Below are 20,479 nucleotides of genomic sequence, written 5' to 3'. Positions count from 1 at the left end.
GGGCATTGCGTTCCAAGAATGCAGGGTTGTTGGTTGTTCCTAGAGTCTCTAAAAGTACAATGGGAGCCAGAGCCTTTTCTTATCAAGCTCCACTTTTGTGGAATCAGCTTCCAGTTTGTGTTCGGACGGCAGACACCCTATCCGTTTTTAAGAGTGCGCTTAAGACCTTCCTTTTTGATAAAGCTTATAGTTAGGGCTGATTAGATTCAGCCCCTAGTTTTGCTGATATAGGCTTAGTTTGTCGGGGGACATCTTACTTCTTCCTTCTCTCTGTCTATACCTGTGTACTCTCATGTTCCGATTAACCCAGCTTCCCCAAATGTCTTTCTTTTTGGTGTCTATATACGCCGGGATCCGGAGTCATGGATGATCCTGCGGTCCTGTGTCATGGATTGCGAGTCCTGGATCTTGAGTCGTGGCTGTGGTCCTGGATCATAAGTCCTGGATGGATATCCTCGTGGATTCATCTTCCTATTATACACACATGCATTTCCAAACATTTGGTCTACCTATGTTGCAAATGTATTATCTTTTCAATTTACACACGGCATCTATTGCACGTCTGTCCGTCCTGGGAGAGGGATCCCTCCTCTGTTGCTCTCCCTGAGGTTTCTCCCATTTTCCCCTTTAAACTGTGGGGGTTTCTCTGGAAGTTTTTCCTTGTATGATGTGAGGGTCTAAGGACAGAGGGTCTAAGGACAGAGGGTCTAAGGACAGAGGGTCTAAGGACAGAGGGTCTAAGGATAGAGGGTCTAAGGACAGAGGGTGTCGTATTGTCATACTGATATTCTGTACAAACTGTGAACTCCACTGAGACAAATGTAACATTTGTGATATTGGGCTATATAAATAAACATTGATTGATTGATTGATTGATATACTGAGTTATACTGGGTTATACTGAGTTACACTGGTTATACTGGTTATACTGGGCTATACTGGTTATACTGAGTTATACTGGGTTATACTGGGCTATACTGAGTTATACTGGGTTATACTGAGTTATACTGGTTATACTGGGTTACACTGGTTATACTGGGTTATACTGGGTTATACTGGGCTATAATGGTTATAATGGTTATACTGGTTATACAGGTAGCTGCCCAGTACAGGTGTGTCTATACTGGTTTATAACCCTACTACAACAGGTTTATACTGTAGTATCTATAGTGTATACAGTATATATTGGGAGAGATGAAACCCTCTTGAATGGTTTCACATGCAGAGCACACAGTGACATTTGTTCTCTGCTTTTAAGCCATCCTAGTACCAGGAGTCTAGAACCAGGAGTCTAGTACCAGGAGTCTAGAACCAGGAGTCTAGCACCAGGAGTCTAGTACCAGGAGTCTAGAACCAGGAGTCTAGCACCAGGAGTCTAGAACCAGGAGTCTAGCACCAGGAGTCTAGAACCAGGAGTCTAGAACCAGGAGTGTAGCACCAGGAGTCTCGAACCATGAGTCTAGCACCAGGAGTCTAGCACCAGGAGTCTAGTACCAGGAGTCTATCACCAGGAGTCTAGCACCAGGAGTCTAGTACCAGGAGTCTAGAACCAGGAGTCTAGAACCAGGAGTCTAGTACCAGGAGTCTAGCACCAGGAGTCTAGCACCAGGAGTCTAGCACCAGGAGTCTAGCACCAGGAGTCTAGCACCAGGAGTCTAGTACCAGGAGCAGTGGGCAGCTATTGCACAGGGCCCGGGGAGCAATGGGAGTGAGGGGGGAAGAGGGATGTCCGGTGCCTTGCTCGAGGGCACCACGGCATGGCAGGAGGTGAACTTGGACCTCTCCAAGTAGCAGTCCACACTCCTATTTAGGTCTGTTCGGGGACTTGAGCCGGCGACCCTATGGCTCCCAGCCCCTACTGACTGAGCCACTGCTGGCCGTACTTGTATACTTTGTTTCTTTACCTATAGTATATACCCAGTAAACTGTCCGTCTCTCTGACCTGTCTCTTTGCAGATCTTCCAGGTCGCCTACATCATCATCAAAGCTGCTAACTCCCCCAGACCAGGTGAGACCTGTCTGTCTCTCTCACCTGTCTCTCTGTCCTCTGTATCTGTCTGTCTCTCTCTCACCTGTCTCTCAGGCCCCTGTATCTGTCTGTCTCTCTCTCACCTGTCTCTCAGACCACTGTATCTGTCTCTCTCTCTCTCACCTGTCTCTCAGACCCCTGTATCTGTCTCTCTCTCACCTGTCTCTCTGTCCTCTGTATCTGTCTGTCTCTCTCTCTCTCACCTGTCTCTCAGGCCCCTGTATCTGTCTGTCTCTCTCTCACCTGTCTCTCTGTCCTCTGTATCTGTCTGTCTCTCTCTCACCTGTCTCTCTGTCCCCTGTATCTGTCTGTCTCTCTCTCACCTGTCTCTCAGACCCCTGTATCTGTCTGTCTCTCTCTCACCTGTCTCTCAGACCCCTGTATCTCTCTCTCTCTCTCTCTCACCTGTCTCTCAGACCCCTGTATCTGTCTCTCTCTCTCTCACCTGTCTCTCTAACCCCTGTATCTGTCTCTCTCTCTCTCACCTGTCTCTCAGACCCCTGTATCTGTCTCTCTCTCTCACCTGTCTCTCAGGCCCCTGTATCTGTCTGTCTCTCTCTCACCTGTCTCTCTGACCCCTGTATCTGTCTCTCTCTCACCTGTCTCTCTGACCCCTGTATCTGTCTGTCTCTCTCTCACCTGTCTCTCAGACCCCTGTATCTGTCTCTCTCTCTCTCACCTGTCTCTCAGACCCCTGTATCTGTCTGTCTCTCTCTCACCTGTCTCTCAGACCCCTGTATCTGTCTGTCTCTCTCTCACCTGTCTCTCAGACCCCTGTATCTGTCTGTCTCTCTCTCACCTGTCTCTCAGACCCCTGTATCTGTCTCTCTCTCTCTCACCTGTCTCTCAGACCCCTGTATCTGTCTGTCTCTCTCTCACCTGTCTCTCAGACCCCTGTATCTGTCTGTCTCTCTCTCACCTGTCTCTCAGACCCCTGTATCTGTCTCTCTCTCTCTCACCTGTCTCTCAGACCCCTGTATCTGTCTGTCTCTCTCTCACCTGTCTCTCAGACCCCTGTATCTGTCTCTCTCTCTCTCACCTGTCTCTCAGACCCCTGTATCTGTCTCTCTCTCTCACCTGTCTCTCAGACCCCTGTATCTGTCTCTCTCTCTCTCACCTGTCTCTCAGACCCCTGTATCTGTCTGTCTCTCTCTCACCTGTCTCTCTGACCCCTGTATCTGTCTGTCTCTCAGACCCCTGTATCTGTCTGTCTCTCTCTCACCTGTCTCTCAGACCCCTGTATCTGTCTCTCTCTCTCACCTGTCTCTCTGACCCCTGTATCTGTCTGTCTCTCTCTCACCTGTCTCTCTGACCCCTGTATCTGTCTGTCTCTCTCTCACCTGTCTCTCAGACCCCTGTATCTGTCTCTCTCTCTCTCACCTGTCTCTCAGACCCCTGTATCTGTCTCTCTCTCACCTGTCTCTCAGACCCCTGTATCTGTCTGTCTCTCTCTCACCTGTCTCTCAGACCCCTGTATCTGTCTCTCTCTCTCTCACCTGTCTCTCTGACCCCTGTATCTGTCTCTCTCTCTCACCTGTCTCTCTGACCCCTGTATCTGTCTGTCTCTCTCTCACCTGTCTCTCAGACCCCTGTATCTGTCTGTCTCTCTCTCACCTGTCTCTCAGACCCCTGTATCTGTCTGTCTCTCTCTCACCTGTCTCTCAGACCCCTGTATCTGTCTGTCTCTCTCTCACCTGTCTCTCAGACCCCTGTATCTGTCTGTCTCTCTCTCACCTGTCTCTCAGACCCCTGTATCTGTCTGTCTCTCTCTCACCTGTCTCTCAGACCCCTGTATCTTTCTCTCTCTCTCTCACCTGTCTCTCTGACCCCTGTATCTGTCTCTCTCTCTCACCTGTCTCTCTGACCCCTGTATCTGTCTCTCTCTCTCACCTGTCTCTCAGACCCCTGTATCTGTCTGTCTCTCTCTCACCTGTCTCTCAGACCCCTGTATCTGTCTCTCTCTCTCTCACCTGTCTCTCAGACCCCTGTATCTGTCTCTCTCTCTCACCTGTCTCTCAGACCCCTGTATCTGTCTGTCTCTCTCTCACCTGTCTCTCTGACCCCTGTATCTGTCTCTCTCTCTCACCTGTCTCTCTGACCCCTGTATCTGTCTCTCTCTCTCACCTGTCTCTCAGACCCCTGTATCTGTCTGTCTCTCTTTCTCACCTGTCTCTCAGACCCCTGTATCTGTCTGTCTCTCTCTCACCTGTCTCTCAGACCCCTGTATCTGTCTGTCTCTCTCTCACCTGTCTCTCAGACCCCTGTATCTGTCTGTCTCTCTCTCACCTGTCTCTCTGACCCCTGTATCTGTCTCTCTCTCACCTGTCTCTCAGACCCCTGTATCTGTCTGTCTCTCTCACCTGTCTCTCAGACCCCTGTATCTGTCTCTCTCTCACCTGTCTCTCTGACCCCTGTATCTGTCTCTCTCTCACCTGTCTCTCAGACCCCTGTATCTGTCTCTCTCTCTCACCTGTCTCTCAGACCCCTGTATCTGTCTGTCTCTCTCTCACCTGTCTCTCAGACCCCTGTATCTGTCTCTCTCTCTCTCACCTGTCTCTCAGACCCCTGTATCTGTCTCTCTCTCACCTGTCTCTCAGACCCCTGTATCTGTCTGTCTCTCTCTCACCTGTCTCTCAGACCCCTGTATCTGTCTCTCTCTCTCTCACCTGTCTCTCTGACCCCTGTATCTGTCTCTCTCTCTCACCTGTCTCTCTGACCCCTGTATCTGTCTGTCTCTCTCTCACCTGTCTCTCAGACCCCTGTATCTGTCTGTCTCTCTCTCACCTGTCTCTCAGACCCCTGTATCTGTCTGTCTCTCTCTCACCTGTCTCTCAGACCCCTGTATCTGTCTGTCTCTCTCTCACCTGTCTCTCAGACCCCTGTATCTGTCTGTCTCTCTCTCACCTGTCTCTCAGACCCCTGTATCTGTCTGTCTCTCTCTCACCTGTCTCTCAGACCCCTGTATCTTTCTCTCTCTCTCTCACCTGTCTCTCTGACCCCTGTATCTGTCTCTCTCTCTCACCTGTCTCTCTGACCCCTGTATCTGTCTCTCTCTCTCACCTGTCTCTCAGACCCCTGTATCTGTCTGTCTCTCTCTCACCTGTCTCTCAGACCCCTGTATCTGTCTCTCTCTCTCTCACCTGTCTCTCAGACCCCTGTATCTGTCTCTCTCTCTCACCTGTCTCTCAGACCCCTGTATCTGTCTGTCTCTCTCTCACCTGTCTCTCTGACCCCTGTATCTGTCTCTCTCTCTCACCTGTCTCTCTGACCCCTGTATCTGTCTCTCTCTCTCACCTGTCTCTCAGACCCCTGTATCTGTCTGTCTCTCTTTCTCACCTGTCTCTCAGACCCCTGTATCTGTCTGTCTCTCTCTCACCTGTCTCTCAGACCCCTGTATCTGTCTGTCTCTCTCTCACCTGTCTCTCAGACCCCTGTATCTGTCTGTCTCTCTCTCACCTGTCTCTCTGACCCCTGTATCTGTCTCTCTCTCACCTGTCTCTCAGACCCCTGTATCTGTCTGTCTCTCTCACCTGTCTCTCAGACCCCTGTATCTGTCTCTCTCTCACCTGTCTCTCTGACCCCTGTATCTGTCTCTCTCTCACCTGTCTCTCAGACCCCTGTATCTGTCTCTCTCTCTCACCTGTCTCTCAGACCCCTGTATCTGTCTGTCTCTCTCTCACCTGTCTCTCAGACCCCTGTATCTGCCTCTCTCTCTCTCACCTGTCTCTCTGTCCTCTGTATCTGTCTGTCTCTCTCTCACCTGTCTCTCAGACCCCTGTATCTGTCTGTCTCTCTCTCACCTGTCTCTCAGACCCCTGTATCTGTCTCTCTCTCTCACCTGTCTCTCTGAACCCTGTATCTGTCTCTCTCTCTCTCACCTGTCTCTCAGACCCCTGTATCTGTCTGTCTCTCTCTCACCTGTCTCTCAGACCCCTGTATCTGTCTGTCTCTCTCTCACCTGTCTCTCAGACCCCTGTATCTGTCTGTCTCTCTCTCACCTGTCTCTCTGATCCCTGTATCTGTCTCTCTCTCTCTCACCTGTCACTCAGACCCCTGTATCTGTCTGTCTCTCTCTCACCTGTCTCTCAGACCCCTGTATCTGTCTCTCTCTCTCACCTGTCTCTCAGACCCCTGTATCTGTCTCTCTCTCTCACCTGTCTCTCAGACCCCTGTATCTGTCTGTCTCTCTCTCACCTGTCTCTCTGAACCCTGTATCTGTCTGTCTCTCTCTCACCTGTCTCTCAGACCCCTGTATCTGTCTCTCTCTCTCTCACCTGTCTCTCTGAACCCTGTATCTGTCTCTCTCTCTCTCACCTGTCTCGCAGGCCCCTGTATCTGTCTGTCTCTCTCTCACCTGTCTCTCAGACCCCTGTATCTGTCTCTCTCTCACCTGTCTCTCAGACCCCTGTATCTGTCTCTCTCTCTCTCACCTGTCTCTCTGAACCCTGTATCTGTCTCTCTCTCTCTCACCTGTCTCGCAGGCCCCTGTATCTGTCTGTCTCTCTCTCACCTGTCTCTCAGACCCCTGTATCTGTCTCTCTCTCACCTGTCTCTCAGACCCCTGTATCTGTCTGTCTCTCTCTCACCTGTCTCTCAGACCCCTGTATCTGTCTGTCTCTCTCTCACCTGTCTCTCAGGCCCCTGTATCTGTCTGTCTCTCTCTCACCTGTCTCTCAGACCCCTGTATCTGTCTGTCTCTCTCTCACCTGTCTCTCTGACCCCTGTATCTGTCTGTCTCTCTCTCACCTGTCTCTCAGACCCCTGTATCTGTCTCTCTCTCTCTCACCTGTCTCTCAGACCCCTGTATCTGTCTGTCTCTCTCTCACCTGTCTCTCAGGCCCCTGTATCTGTCTGTCTCTCTCTCACCTGTCTCTCTGACCCCTGTATCTGTCTGTCTCTCTCTCACCTGTCTCTCAGACCCCTGTATCTGTCTGTCTCTCTCTCACCTGTCTCTCAGACCCCTGTATCTGTCTGTATCTCTCTCACCTGTCTCTCAGACCCCTGTATCTGTCTCTCTCTCTCTCACCTGTCTCTCTGACCCCTGTATATGTCTGTGTCTCTCTCACCTGTCTCTCAGACCCCTGTATCTGTCTGTCTCTCTCTCACCTGTCTCTCAGACCCCTGTATCTGTCTGTCTCTCTCTTTCTCACCTGTCTCTCTGACCCCTGTATCTGTACCTGTCTGTCTCACTATCTGACCCCTGTATCTGTCTGTCTCTCTCTCTCTCACCTGTCTCTCTGACCCCTGTATCTGTCTGTCTATCTCTTTCTCACCTGTCTCTCTGACCCCTGTATCTGTACCTGTCTGTCTCACTATCTGACCCCTGTACCTATCTGTCTCTCTGCCCCCTGTACCTGTCTGACTCTCAGGTAACTGGGTTCTGGAGCGCTCCACAGACGGGTTGCTTTTTGAGCCGTGGCAGTATTATGCTATCAGTGACTCAGAGTGCCTGTCTCACTACAACGTGACGCCCCGCCTCGGATCCCCCACCTACAAGAGAGACACCGAGGTTATCTGCACGTCCTACTACAGCCGGCTGAACCCTCTGGAGCACGGGGAGGTGAGACAGATGTCTGTCTCTCTGCCTGTCTGTCTCTCTGTCTGTCTGTAGTTCTGTTTTAATGTCTTTAGCTCACTTTTGAACCGTTTAGTAGCGTTGTATCGTTTTGTGTTTTTTTGTGCAGTTTTTTGAAGCAAAAACTGTCCACATGAGCTTTAGTCTACAGTCAGATCTCACCTGTCTCCCTCTCTGTACCTGTCTGTCTGCACCTGTCTGTCTCTCAGATCCACACCTCCCTGATTAATGGTCGCCCCGGCGCTGACGACCTGACCTCTGAACTCCTGGACTTCACGTCGGCTCGTTTCATTCGCCTGAGGCTGCAGCGAATCAGAACGCTGAACGCTGACCTGATGACGCTGAGCGCCGGAGACCCCAGAGAGATAGACCCAATCGTCACCAGGAGGGTGAGACAGGCTCTGAGAGACAGACAGTTCATTTAGGAAGTCGTTATTAATGAATCAATTAACCTGTCTCACCTCCTCTCTCAGTATTATTACTCCATCAAAGACATCTCAGTGGGGGGGATGTGCATCTGTTACGGCCACGCCCAGAGCTGCCCGCTGGACCTGGTTACCAAGGTAACACACCTGTCCACCTGCTTACCTGTGTACCTGCTCACCTGTCCACCTGCTCACCTGTGTACCTGCTCACCTGCTCACCTGTGTACCTGCTCACCTGTCCACCTGCTCACCTGTGTACCTGCTCACCTGTCCACCTGCTCACCTGTGTACCTGTGTACCTGCTCACCTGCTCACCTGTGTACCTGCTCACCTGTGTACCTGTGTACCTGCTCACCTGCTCACCTGTGTACCTGTGTACCTGTCCACCTGCTCACCTGTGTACCTGCTCACCTGCTCACCTGTGTACCTGCTCACCTGCTCACCTGTGTACCTGCTCACCTGTCCACCTGCTCACCTGTGTACCTGCTCACCTGTGTACCTGCTCACCTGCTCACCTGTGTACCTGCTCACCTGTGTACCTGCTCACCTGCTCACCTGTGTACCTGCTCACCTGCTCACCTGTGTACATGCTCACCTGTGTACCTGCTCACCTGCTCACCTGTGTACCTGCTCACCTGTCCACCTGCTCACCTGTATACCTGCTCACCTGCTCAACTGTGTACCTGCTCACCTGTCCACCTGCTCACCTGTGTACCTGCTCACCTGTGTACCTGCTCACCTGTGTACCTGCTCACCTGTCCACCTGCTCACCTGTATACCTGCTCACCTGCTCAACTGTGTACCTGCTCACCTGTCCACCTGCTCACCTGTGTACCTGCTCACCTGTCTACCTGCTCGCTTGTTAACCTGTCTGTCTGCTCACCTGTCTGTCTGCAGAAGCTGCAGTGTGTGTGTGAACACAACACCTGTGGAGAGAGCTGTAACCAGTGTTGCCCCGGTTACCACCAGCAGCCGTGGCAACCAGGAACCGTCACCGAGGGAAACACCTGTGAACGTGAGACACCTGTCTGTCTCTTTACCTGTCTGTCTCTCCCCTGTTCACCTGTCTCACCTGTCCCTCACCTGTCTGTCTCTCAGAGTGTAACTGTCACAACAAGGCGGAGGACTGCTTCTATAACCAGACGGTCTCTGATTGGTCCTTGAGTCTGAACTCTCGAGGTGTCAGAGAAGGGGGCGGAGTCTGTGTGAGCTGCAGGCAGAACACTGAGGGTGTCAACTGTGAGAACTGCGCCCCCACCTACTACAGGCTGTCCGAGGTACTGCACCTTCAATACTTATAACTGCAGATACTATTGATTTCATTAACTGCGTAGTAATATACAGTTGTGTGTGTGTGTGTGTGTGTGTGTGTGTGTGTGTGTGTGTGTGTGTGTGTGTGTGAGTGTGTGTGTGTGTGTGTGTGTGTGTGTGTGTGTGTGTGTGTGTGTGTGTGTGTGTGTGTGTGTGTGTGTGTGTGTGTGTGTGTGTGTGTGTGTGTGTGTGTGTGTGTGTGTGTGTGTGTGTGTGTGTGTGTGTGGGTGTGTAGGTCTCTCCGTACTCAGACTTCCCCTGTGTTCAGTGTAACTGTGATCTGAGAGGATCTAAATCCTCCGTCTGCTCCAGAGACAACACAACGCCAGGTCTTTCTGATCATTATCATTAATATTAATATTATTATCATTGTAATGATTCCAGGTGTAACTGGTGATATGTGTGTGTGCAGGTGTGTCTGCGGGGCAGTGTGTCTGTAAGACAGGTTTTTCAGGTGTTCTCTGTGATCGCTGTGCGTTCGGATTCAGAGATTTCCCGCTGTGTTCCCGCTGCGAGTGTAACCTGTCAGGAAGCATCAACACAGACCCCTGCAGAACCTGCGTCTGCAAGGTACACACCCACACACACACCCACACACACACACCCACACACACACACACACACACACACACACACACACACACACACACACACACACACACACACACACACACACACACACACACACACACACACACACACACACACACACACACACACACACACACACACACACACACACACACACACACACACACACACACACACTCACACACACACACACACACACACACACACACACACACACACACACACACACACACACTCACACACACTTGACGCCGTACTTTAAAATGTTCATTTAGGAAAAAGTAATTCCAAAGTTGAATATTCTTGTAACCTCACCTGTCTCTCTCCCCTGTCTGTCTCTCACCTGTCTCTCTCTCACCTGTCTCTCTCCCCTGTCTGTCTCTCACCTGTCTCTCTCCCCTGTCTCTCTCACCTGTCTCTCTCCCCTGTCTCTCTCACCTGTCTCTCTCCCCTGTCTGTCTCTCACCTGTCTCTCTACCTGTCTCTCTCTCACCTTTCTCTCTCCCCTGTCTGTCTCTCACCTGTCTCTCTCCCCTGTCTCTCTCACCTGTCTCTCTCCCCTGTCTCTCTCTACCTGTCTCTCTCTACCTGTCTCCCTCACCTGTCTCTCTCTACCTGTCTCTCTCCCCCTATCTCTCTCTACCTGTCTCTCTCACCTGTCCCTCTCACCTGTCCCTCTCCCCCTGTCTCTCTCTACCTGTCTCTCTCCCCTGTCTCTCTCTACCTGTCTCTCTCACATGTCCCTCTCACCTGTCCCTCTCCCCCTGACTCTCTCTACCTGTCTCTCTCCCCCTGTCTCTCTCTACATTTCTCTCTCACCTGTCCCTCTCACCTGTCCCTCTCCCCCTGTCTCTCTCTACCTGTCTCTCTCCCCTGTCTCTCTCTACCTGTCTCTCTCCCCTGTCTGTCTCTCTCACCTTTCTCTCTCCCCTGTCTCTATCTACCTGTCTCTCTCACCTGTCTTTCTCCCCTGTCTCTCTCTACCTGTCTCTCTCCCCTGTCTCTCTCACCTGTCTCTCTCCCCTGTCTGTCTCTCACCTGTCTCTCTCCCCTGTCTCTCTCACCTGTCTCTCTCTACCTTTCTCTCTCACCTGTCCCTCTCCCCCTATCTCTCTCTACCTGTCTCTCTCCCCTGTCTCTCTCTACCTGTCTCTCTCCCCTGTCTGTCTCTCTCACCTTTCTCTCTCCCCTGTCTCTCTCACCTGTCTCTATCTACCTGTCTCTCTCACCTGTCTCTCTCCCCTGTCTCTCTCACCTGTCTCTCTCCCCTGTCTCTCTCACCTGTCTCTCTCCCCTGTCTGTCTCTCACCTGTCTCTCTACCTGTCTCTCTCTCACCTGTCTCTCTCCCCTGTCTGTCTCTCACCTGTCTCTCTCCCCTGTCTCTCTCTACCTGTCTCTCTCTACCTGTCTCCCTCACCTGTCCCTCTCACCTGTCCCTCTCCCCCTGTCTCTCTCTACCTGTCTCTCTCACCTGTCTCTCTCTACCTGTCTCTCTCACATGTCCCTCTCACCTGTCCCTCTCCCCCTGTCTCTCTCTACCTGTCTCTCTCCCCTGTCTCTCTCTACCTGTCTCTCTCACATGTCCCTCTCACCTGTCCCTCTCCCCCTGACTCTCTCTACCTGTCTCTCTCCCCCTCTCTCTCTCTACCTGTCTCTCTCACCTGTCCCTCTCCCCCTGTCTCTCTCTACCTGTCTCTCTCTACCTGTCTCTCTCCCCCTGTCTCTATCTACCTGTCTCTCTCCCCCTCTCTCTCTCTACCTGTCTCTCTCCCCCTCTCTCTCTCTCTACCTGTCTCTCTCACCTGTCCCTCTCCCCCTGTCTTTCTCCCCTGTCTCTCTCTACCTGTCTCTCTCCCCTGTCTCTCTCCCCTGTCTCTCTCCCCTGTCCCTCTCCCCCTGTCTCTCTCTACCTGTCTCTCTCCCCTGTCTCTCTCTACCTGTCTCTCTCACCTTTCTCTCTCCCCCTGTCTCTTTCTACCTGTCTCTCTCACCTGTCTTTCTCCCCTGTCTCTCTCTACCTGTCTCTCTCACCTGTCTCTCTCCCCTGTCTCTCTCTACCTGTCTCTCTCACCTGTCCCTCTCACCTGTCCCTCTCCCCCTGTCTCTCTCTACCTGTCTCTCTCCCCTGTCTCTCTCTACGTGTCTCTCTCCCCTGTCTGTCTCTCTCACCTTTCTCTCTCCCCCTGTCTCTTTCTACCTGTCTCTCTCACCTGTCTCTCTCTACTTGTCTCTCTCTACCTGTCTCTCTCCCCTGTCTCTCTCTACCTGTCTCTCTCTACCTGTGTCTTTCACCTGTCTCTCTCTCACCTGTCTCTCTCTACCTGTCTCTCTCCCCTGTCTGTCTCTCCCCTGTCTCTCTCTACCTGTCTCTCTCACCTGTCTCTCTCACCTGTCTCTCTCCCCTGTCTCTCTCTACCTGTCTCTCTCTCACCTGTCTCTCTCTACCTGTCTCTCTCTACCTGTCTCTCTCTACCTGTCTCTCTCTACCTGTCTCTCTCTACCTGTGTCTCTCACCTGTCTCTCTCACCTGTCCCTCTCACCTGTCCCTCTCCCCCTGTCCCTCTCCCCCTGACTCTCTCTACCTGTCTCTCTCCCCCTCTCTCTCTCTACCTGTCTCTCTCACCTGTCCCTCTCACCTGTCCCTCTCCCCCTGTCTCTATCTACCTGTCTCTCTCACCTGTCTTTCTCCCCTGTCTCTCTCCCCTGTCTCTCTCCCCTGTCTCTCTCCCCTGTCTCTCTCCCCTGTCTCTCTCCCCTGTCTCTCTCCCCTGTCTCTCTCCCCTGTCTCTCTCCCCTGTCCCTCTCCCCCTGTCTCTCTCTACCTGTCTCTCTCCCCTGTCTCTCTCTACCTGTCTCTCTCCCCTGTCCCTCTCCCCCTGTCTCTCTCTACCTGTCTCTCTCCCCTGTCTCTCTCTACGTGTCTCTCTCCCCTGTCTGTCTCTCTCACCTTTCTCTCTCCCCCTGTCTCTTTCTACCTGTCTCTCTCACCTGTCTTTCTCCCCTGTCTCTCTCTACCTGTCTCTCTCACCTGTCTCTCTCACCTGTCTCTCTCCCCTGTCTGTCTCTCCCCTGTCTCTCTCTACCTGTCTCTCTCACCTGTCTCTCTCACCTGTCTCTCTCACCTGTCTCTCTCCCCTGTCTCTCTCTACCTGTCTCTCTCTCACCTGTCTCTCTCTACCTGTCTCTCTCTACCTGTGTCTCTCACCTGTCTCTCTCACCTGTCTCTCTCCCCTGTCTCTCTCTACCTGTCTCTCTCTCACCTGTCTCTCTCCCCTGTCTCTCTCTACCTGTCTCTCTCTACCTGTGTCTCTCACCTGTCTCTCTCTACCTGTCTCTCTCTCACCTGTCTCTCTCCCCTGTCTCTCTCTACCTGTCTCTCTCTACCTTTGTCTCTCACCTGTCTCTCTCACCTGTCTCTCTCCCCTGTCTCTCTCTACATGTCTCTCTCTCACCTGTCTCTCTCCCCTATCTCTCTCTACCTGTCTCTCTCTACCTGTCTCTCTCTACCTGTCTCTCTCCCCTGTCTCTCTCTACCTGTGTCTCTCCCCTGTCTCTCTCTACCTGTGTCTCTCACCTGTCTCTCTCACCTGTCTCTCTCCCCGGTCTCTCTCTGCCTGTCTCTCTCACCTGTTTCTCTCTACCTGTCTCTCTCCCCTGTCTCTCTCTACCTGTGTCTCTCACCTGTCTCTCTCACCCGACGCTCTCCCCGGTCTCTCTCTGCCTGTCTCTCTCACCTGTTTCTATTCACCTGTCTCTCTCACCTGTCTCTCTCTCAGGTGAATGTGATGGGGTCTACCTGTGATCTGTGCAGACCTGGTTTCTATAACCTTCAGAACACACACTCCGCCGGCTGCACACACTGCCACTGCTTCGGAGTGTCTGACGTGTGTGAGAGCTCAGCGTGGAGCACCACTCAGGTACACACACACACACACACACACACACACACACACACACACACACACACACACACACACACACACACACACACACACACACACACACACACACACACACACACACACACACCCACACCCACACACACACACACACACACACACACAAACACACACTCCCCTGTCTCTCTGTACCTGTCTCCATCACCTGTCTCTCTCCACCTGTCTCTCACCTGTCTCTCTCTCACCACACACACAGACACACACATTGTTGTTGGTATTTGTATTATATTTGTTATTCATTTGATTAATATTATATTATTACACACACAAAATATTATATATATATATATATATATATATATCTTTGTATTCTCCAGGTGCGTCACACAGTTGGTTGGCTCCGCCCCTCAGAATCCCACCACTCACATGCCGTCGTCCACGGCAACGACCTCCCCGCCCCCAACAACTCCTCAGGCCACGCCCCCCACCAGCTGCTGACGTGGGCGGCGCCCGACAGTTTCCTCGGCAACAAGGTCAGCTGTTTACCTGTCTGTCTGACTTCCTGTCTACCTGTCTGTCTGACTTCCTGTCTTCCTGATTCCTGTCTACCTGTCTGTCTGACTTCCTGTCTACCTGTCTGTCTGCAGCTGCTGTCTTACGGAGGGTTCCTGAACCTCTCTCTGTTCTACGACGTCCCATTGGACAACGAGGACCACTCTCTGCCCGCCCACTGTGACATCATCCTGGAGGTGAGGAAGCATTTAATTGGTTTGTAGTTTGTAGTCTAATTTCTGATAAGAACTACAAACATGTCTTCCCCTCTCGTCTCCAGGGTAACAGCCGTTCTCTCCGCCTCTCGCCCCCCCCTCACCTCTTCCTGTCCGAGCTGTCCGAGCGCTCTGTTGCCGTGGCGATGTCACCGCGGCAGTTCATCGACATGGAGACGGGCGCCATGGTTACCAGGGACGACCTGCTGACAGCGCTCGCCAACGTGACATCATTGAGGGTCAGAGTTCACCTGAACAACTCAGCAGAGGGACCCATACGGTAATTACTATCACTCTGATTATCAGGACTCTTAAAGGGCCGGTACTCTCTTAAAGACTCTTAAAGGGCCGGTACTCTCTTAAAGACTCTTAAAGGGCCGGTACGCTCTCAACCTATTAATATAGACCCCAAGCCTGTTTTTCAGGCCTCAGGCTCAAAGATGACATTCCCAGAACAAATGACCATATCTTCTAAAAGGGGTAAATTAACAATCTTTTTTCTCAAAGCAATGATAAACCTGTGAGTTGGATGTAGAAGAGTCAGAATCAATATAGATGTTTTTATTTTAAAGTAAATTCAGATTGAAAATCATAAAAAAATGTAAGTTATAGTGTCCGTCCAAAACCATTACTTGTAGTAAAAAACACCCTTGAATGATGGGATAGTAGACTAAAAGCTTTAGGAATCCAAATTATAACATATAATAAGTACCCTGTATCAAGATTGATGCAAAACAAGTGACATGTGACCTTTTTAGAGAGGTTTAGCAACACTTCTGGGGTCATTTGTGGATTTGCCGTTTCTCTGGCCCCCCTCGTCGATTTTGATGATTGTCATTTCTTTTTAACCATTGGAGCCAATAGAATCGAGGGGAAGTTCTTAAATCCACCTACACGTTACCATGAAGAGTGAGAGTGATGTGCACGTAGCTTGCCCAAACCGAAAGCTATGTTACGCTCTGAAAACTGAAAACTAGGTTATAGCCATAAATATGAGGATGGATTATCCGTAATCATTTCAAAGTGACACAGAGACATTGGATTAACCTATGGATTAACCTCCAGCTGCGTTTTTATCGTTTTAATGCCGAAGGGCCAGTACACTCTCACTCTCAAAGGGCCTGTACACTCTCAAAGGGCCTGTACACTCTCAAAGGGCCGGTACACTCTTAAAGGGCCGGTACACTCTCAAAGGGCCGGTACACTCTTAAAGAGCCGGTACACTCTCAAAGGGCCGGTACACTCTTAAAGAGCTGGTACACTCTCAAAGGGCCTGTACACTCTCAAAGGGCCTGTACACTCTCAAAGGGCCGGTACACTCTCAAAGGGCCGGTACACTCTTAAAGAGCCGGTACACTCTCAAAGGGCCTGTACACTCTCAAAGGGCCTGTACACTCTCAAAGGGCCGGTACACTCTTAAAGGGCCGGTACACTCTCAAAGGGCCGGTACACTCTCAAAGGGCCGGTACACTCTCAAAGGGCCGGTACACTCTTAAAGGGCCGGTACACTCTCAAAGGGCCGGTACACTCTCAAAGGGCCGGTACACTCTCAAAGGGCCGGTACACTCTCAAAGGGCCGGTACACTCTCAAAGGGCCGGTACACTCTTAAAGAGCCGGTACACTCTCAAAGGGCCGGTACACTCTTAAAGAGCCGGTACACTCTCAAAGGGCCGGTACACTCTTAAAGAGCCGGTACACTCTCAAAGGGCTGGTACACTCTCAAAGGGCCTGTACACTCTCAAAGGGCCTGTACACTCTTAAAGAGCCGGTACACTCTCAAAGGGCCGGTACACTCTCAAAGGGCCTGTACACTCTTAAAGAGCCGGTACACTCTCAAAGGGCTGGTACACTCTCAAAGGGCCGATACACTCTCAAAGGGCCGGTACACTCTCAAAGGGCCGGTACACTCTCAAAGGGCCAGTACACTCTCAAAGGGCCGATACACTCTCAAAGGGCCGGTACACTCTCAAAGGGCCAGTACACTCTCAAAGGGCCGGTTAACTGGAGTTATGTTACAATGTCATTACTGTTAGATGAAACTAATATCTGTCTCTCTCACCTGTCTCTCACCTGTCTGTCTCTCATCTATCTGTCTCTCACCTGTCTGTCTCTCTGTCTGTCTCTCACTTGTATCTCACCTGTCTCTCACCTGTCTGTCTCTCACCTGTCTTGTCTCTCACCTGTCTCTCTGTCTGTCTCTCTCACCTGTCTTGTCTCTCACCTGTCTTGTCTCTCACCTGTCTCTCTGTCTGTCTCTCTCACTTGTCTCTCCCCTTTCTGTCTCTCAGTCTCAGTTCTGTCTCTCTGGACGTCGCTGACTCTTCCTCAGGTGATGGTGTTCCTGCGGTTGCCGTGGAGACGTGTGAATGTCCTTGGGGTTACAGCGGCACTTCCTGTGAGGTCAGCTGATCTCCTTCCTGTTTATAATAATAACTCTGAATAGGACTGCTCCGATTGGCTAGTTAGTTTAGTCCTTCATTGCCTGTCAATCACAACAGGGCGGGACGTACAGTCATAATGGGCCGTGTTGTTTAATGTGTGTGTGTGTGTGTGTGTGTGTGTGTGTGTGTGTGTGTGTGTGTGGGTGTGGGTGTGGGTGTGGGTGTGGGTGTGGGTGTGGGTGTGGGTGTGTGGGTGTGGGGGTGGGTGTGTGTGTGTCAGGCTTGTCTCCCAGGTTTCTACAGAGTAGGAGGAGTGCTGTTTGGAGGGAACTGTATGCAGTGCGAGTGTAACGACCACGCCAACAGGTGTAACATCCATGGAGTGTGTGAGGTGAGTACACACCTTTATACAGTCTGTCACACACACACACACACACACACACACACACACACACACACACACACACACACACACACACACACACACACACACACACACACACACACACACACACACACACACACACACACCTTTATACAGTCGAACAAACAGGAAGGAGACCAGAAACACACAGTAACACCTGACTGTCTCTCTACATGTCTCTCTCTCTACCTGTATGTCTCTCTATCTGTCTCTCTCTCTACTTGGCTGTCTCTTCTCTACCTGTCTCTCTCTACCTACCTGTCTGTCTCTCTACCTGTCTGTCTCTACCTGTCTGTCTTTCTACCTGTCTCTCTCTCTACTTCGCTGTCTCTCTCTACCTGTCTCTCTCTACCTGTCTGTCTCTACCTGTCTGTCTCTACCTGTCTGTCTCTCTACCTGTCTCTCTCTCTACTTGGCTGTCTCTCTATCTGTCTCTCTCTACCTGTCTGTCTTTCTACCTGTCTGTCTGTCTGTCTCTCTCTACCTGTCTGTATCTACCTGTCTCTCTCTCTACCTGTCTGTCTCTCTACCTATATATCTCTCTACCTGTCTGTCTGTCTCTACCTGGCTGTCTCTCTACCTGTCTGTCTGTCTCTACCTGTCTGTCTCTCTACCTGTCTGTCTCTACCTGTCTGTCTCTCTACCTGTCTCTCTCTCTACCGGTCTGTCTCTCTACCTGTATGTCTCTCTACCTGTCTGTCTGTCTCTACCTGTCTCTCTCTACCTGTCTGTATCTACCTGTCTCTCTCTCTACCTGTCTGTCTCTCTACCTATATATCTCTCTACCTGTCTGTCTGTCTCTACCTGTCTGTCTCTCTACCTGTCTGTCTCTCTACCTGTCTGTCTCTACCTGTCTGTCTCTCTACCTGTCTCTCTCTCTACCGGTCTGTCTCTCTACCTGTATGTCTCTCTACCTGTCTGTCTGTCTCTACCTGTCTCTCTCTACCTGTCTGTCTCTACCTGTGTCTCCCCCTACCTGTCTGTCTCTCTACCTGTCTGTCTCTCTACCTTTCTGTCTCTCAGGAATGCTCCCACGACACCACAGGTCCATACTGTGATCAGTGTCTCCCTGGTTTCTATGGAGACCCAACAGAAGGGACAGCCAATGACTGTCAGCTGTGTCCCTGCCCTCTGACGTCCAACAGGTGAGACATAGAACTCTGGATATCATATATAATAATATAGTATATATTATATAATATGTGTGTGTCTCCAGCTTCAGCCTTACCTGTGTTCTGGAGGCTTCGGGCCACGTGTCATGTGATCAGTGTCAGGAGGGATACACAGGAAGCAGCTGTGAGAGGTGAGGATGATTGACAGGTGGATCCACCAATCAGAAACAGGAACTGGCTCTGACACACTTTCTGCCTGTCTGCAGGTGTGCCAGTGGTTTCCACGGCAACCCCCAGGTAGTGGGCGGGGCCTGTGTGCACTGCGAGTGTAACGGTAACGTTGACAACCAGGAGGCGGGAAACTGCGACACCGTCACCGGGGAGTGTCTGCGTTGCCGCGGCAACACCGGCGGGAAACACTGTGAGGTCTGTCTGCCCGGTTACTTTGGAGACGCTGTGCACAACAAGAACTGCCAGGGTGAGACAGACACACACACACACGCACACACACACACACACACACACACACGCACACACACACACACACACACACACACACACACACACACTCACAGGTTCTTGTTGGATTAACAAGAGCTGAGAGCTGATTGGTCGGTTTAAGAAAACAAGGTACTGGATCAACTGGGTCAGGAATGTATCACTCACTCACGAACACACACACACACACACACACACACACACACACACACACACACACACACACACACACACACACACACACACACACACACTCACAGGTGTGTGTTTCCTGCAGCAGGAATGTTGATACATTCAAATCCAGATTAGATCTGACCTCTGACCTCTTTGTCCTGCAGTCACATGACTGGGGATTACTTCATATGGGCGGGGCTTACTGTATTACATTATTACATGTTACTTGTTAGACGCTTTTATCCAAAGCGACTTACATACTCAATACTGTGGGCAATCCCCACTGGAGCACTTTGGGGTGAAGCAGTGTTTCCCCTATATACAAATAGTGGCGGCGTAGCGCTGCTGCTGAAATATGCGCGCCGCTGCTCGGGGGCGCCGGCCAGGTACCCAAAAAAAAAAATATATATATATATACGTATATATATATATTTTAAAAAAATGTTTTATAAAACATAATAATCAGTAATAAGTAGTAATAATCTTTTTCATTTTTGATTGTTTGTTATGTGGATTTGTAGAATTGTTGTTACTGTATGTTCAATAAAGGTGTATTTTTGTTAAATGTTGAGACATTGCCACTGTATGTACTGGCAGGGCCGATTTTTGGCATAGGCGACACAGGCGGTCGCCTAGGGCGCCAGATCTGGGGAGGCGCTGCGCTGCTAGCTCTGGGAGGGAAACATTTTTTGACCGTTGGCGCTCATCCAAATGTTCGGCCTTGATGTAACGACATTCATAATTAAGTAAATGTAACACCCTTTTCACCCCGGTTACACGTTTAATTTGCCCTGTACGATGGGCGCTGTATGTGATGAAAGTGGGGGATGTTGACTTATCTGGCGCCCGCAGCTCACAGCCAAAGTGGGAGCGTGGGAGCGAGAGAGAGAGAGAGAGAGAGGGAGGGAGGGAGGGAGAGAGAGAGAGGGCACACCGGTACCAGCGCTGTTGTTATTACTAGCATCTGGTGCTAGCTGCGCTAACGGATATAAGAAGATGTTTCTACAACCAGGGTGGAGGAGAGCTCCCCTGTCAGACTGAGAGGCTCAGTGAGGTAAAGGACTCTCTGAGTGTTTAGATAGTTCACTTTAGTCTAAGTTATCTCAGAGGGTATCAAATGGTTTGACTTAACCAATTTGGTTATGTTCATATACTTATTTGATTATTAAAATGTAAACCGATCTTTTTCAGATGGGTGTTTAGAGTTGTGCCCCCTAGATCAGGTCTCTAGTAATTGTGTGCTCAAAGTGCACTAGATTGAAGGATTTTACTTTAAAATGTTCAATACCCC

The 20,479-nt window shown here is 50.9% G+C and overlaps 1 protein-coding gene across 2 annotated transcripts in view; it reads left to right on the top strand.

The window, feature by feature from the left end:
• Positions 1 to 7,398: 7,398 nt before the first annotated feature.
• lama1 (laminin, alpha 1) overlaps positions 7,399 to 20,479 on the top strand; it is a 66,759-nt gene continuing 53,678 nt past the window's right edge. Inside the window, exons 1-16 of one of the 2 annotated variants that reach the window (XM_079695485.1) lie at positions 7,399 to 7,589; positions 7,814 to 7,993; positions 8,078 to 8,167; positions 8,927 to 9,044; positions 9,128 to 9,306; positions 9,576 to 9,669; positions 9,753 to 9,910; positions 13,709 to 13,849; positions 14,209 to 14,364; positions 14,479 to 14,580; positions 14,664 to 14,878; positions 16,888 to 16,999; positions 17,261 to 17,371; positions 18,428 to 18,549; positions 18,621 to 18,707; positions 18,783 to 18,994. In XM_079695485.1, coding sequence (XP_079551611.1) covers positions 7,940 to 7,993; positions 8,078 to 8,167; positions 8,927 to 9,044; positions 9,128 to 9,306; positions 9,576 to 9,669; positions 9,753 to 9,910; positions 13,709 to 13,849; positions 14,209 to 14,364; positions 14,479 to 14,580; positions 14,664 to 14,878; positions 16,888 to 16,999; positions 17,261 to 17,371; positions 18,428 to 18,549; positions 18,621 to 18,707; positions 18,783 to 18,994 — 1,951 coding nt within the window. In that variant the 5' untranslated portion in view covers positions 7,399 to 7,589; positions 7,814 to 7,939. Of the gene's footprint in view, positions 7,590 to 7,813; positions 7,994 to 8,077; positions 8,168 to 8,926; positions 9,045 to 9,127; positions 9,307 to 9,575; positions 9,670 to 9,752; positions 9,911 to 13,708; positions 13,850 to 14,208; positions 14,365 to 14,478; positions 14,581 to 14,663; positions 14,879 to 16,887; positions 17,000 to 17,260; positions 17,372 to 18,427; positions 18,550 to 18,620; positions 18,708 to 18,782; positions 18,995 to 20,479 lie in introns of those variants that run through there. The other variant, XM_079695484.1, reaches the window with a different exon arrangement.

Source organism: Notothenia rossii (assembly GCF_949606895.1).
Source record: "Notothenia rossii genome assembly, contig: scaffold_84, whole genome shotgun sequence".
NCBI lineage: Eukaryota > Metazoa > Chordata > Actinopteri > Perciformes > Nototheniidae > Notothenia > Notothenia rossii.
Note: the sequence above shows the minus strand (reverse complement) of the source record. Positions and strands in the feature narration are given on the sequence as shown.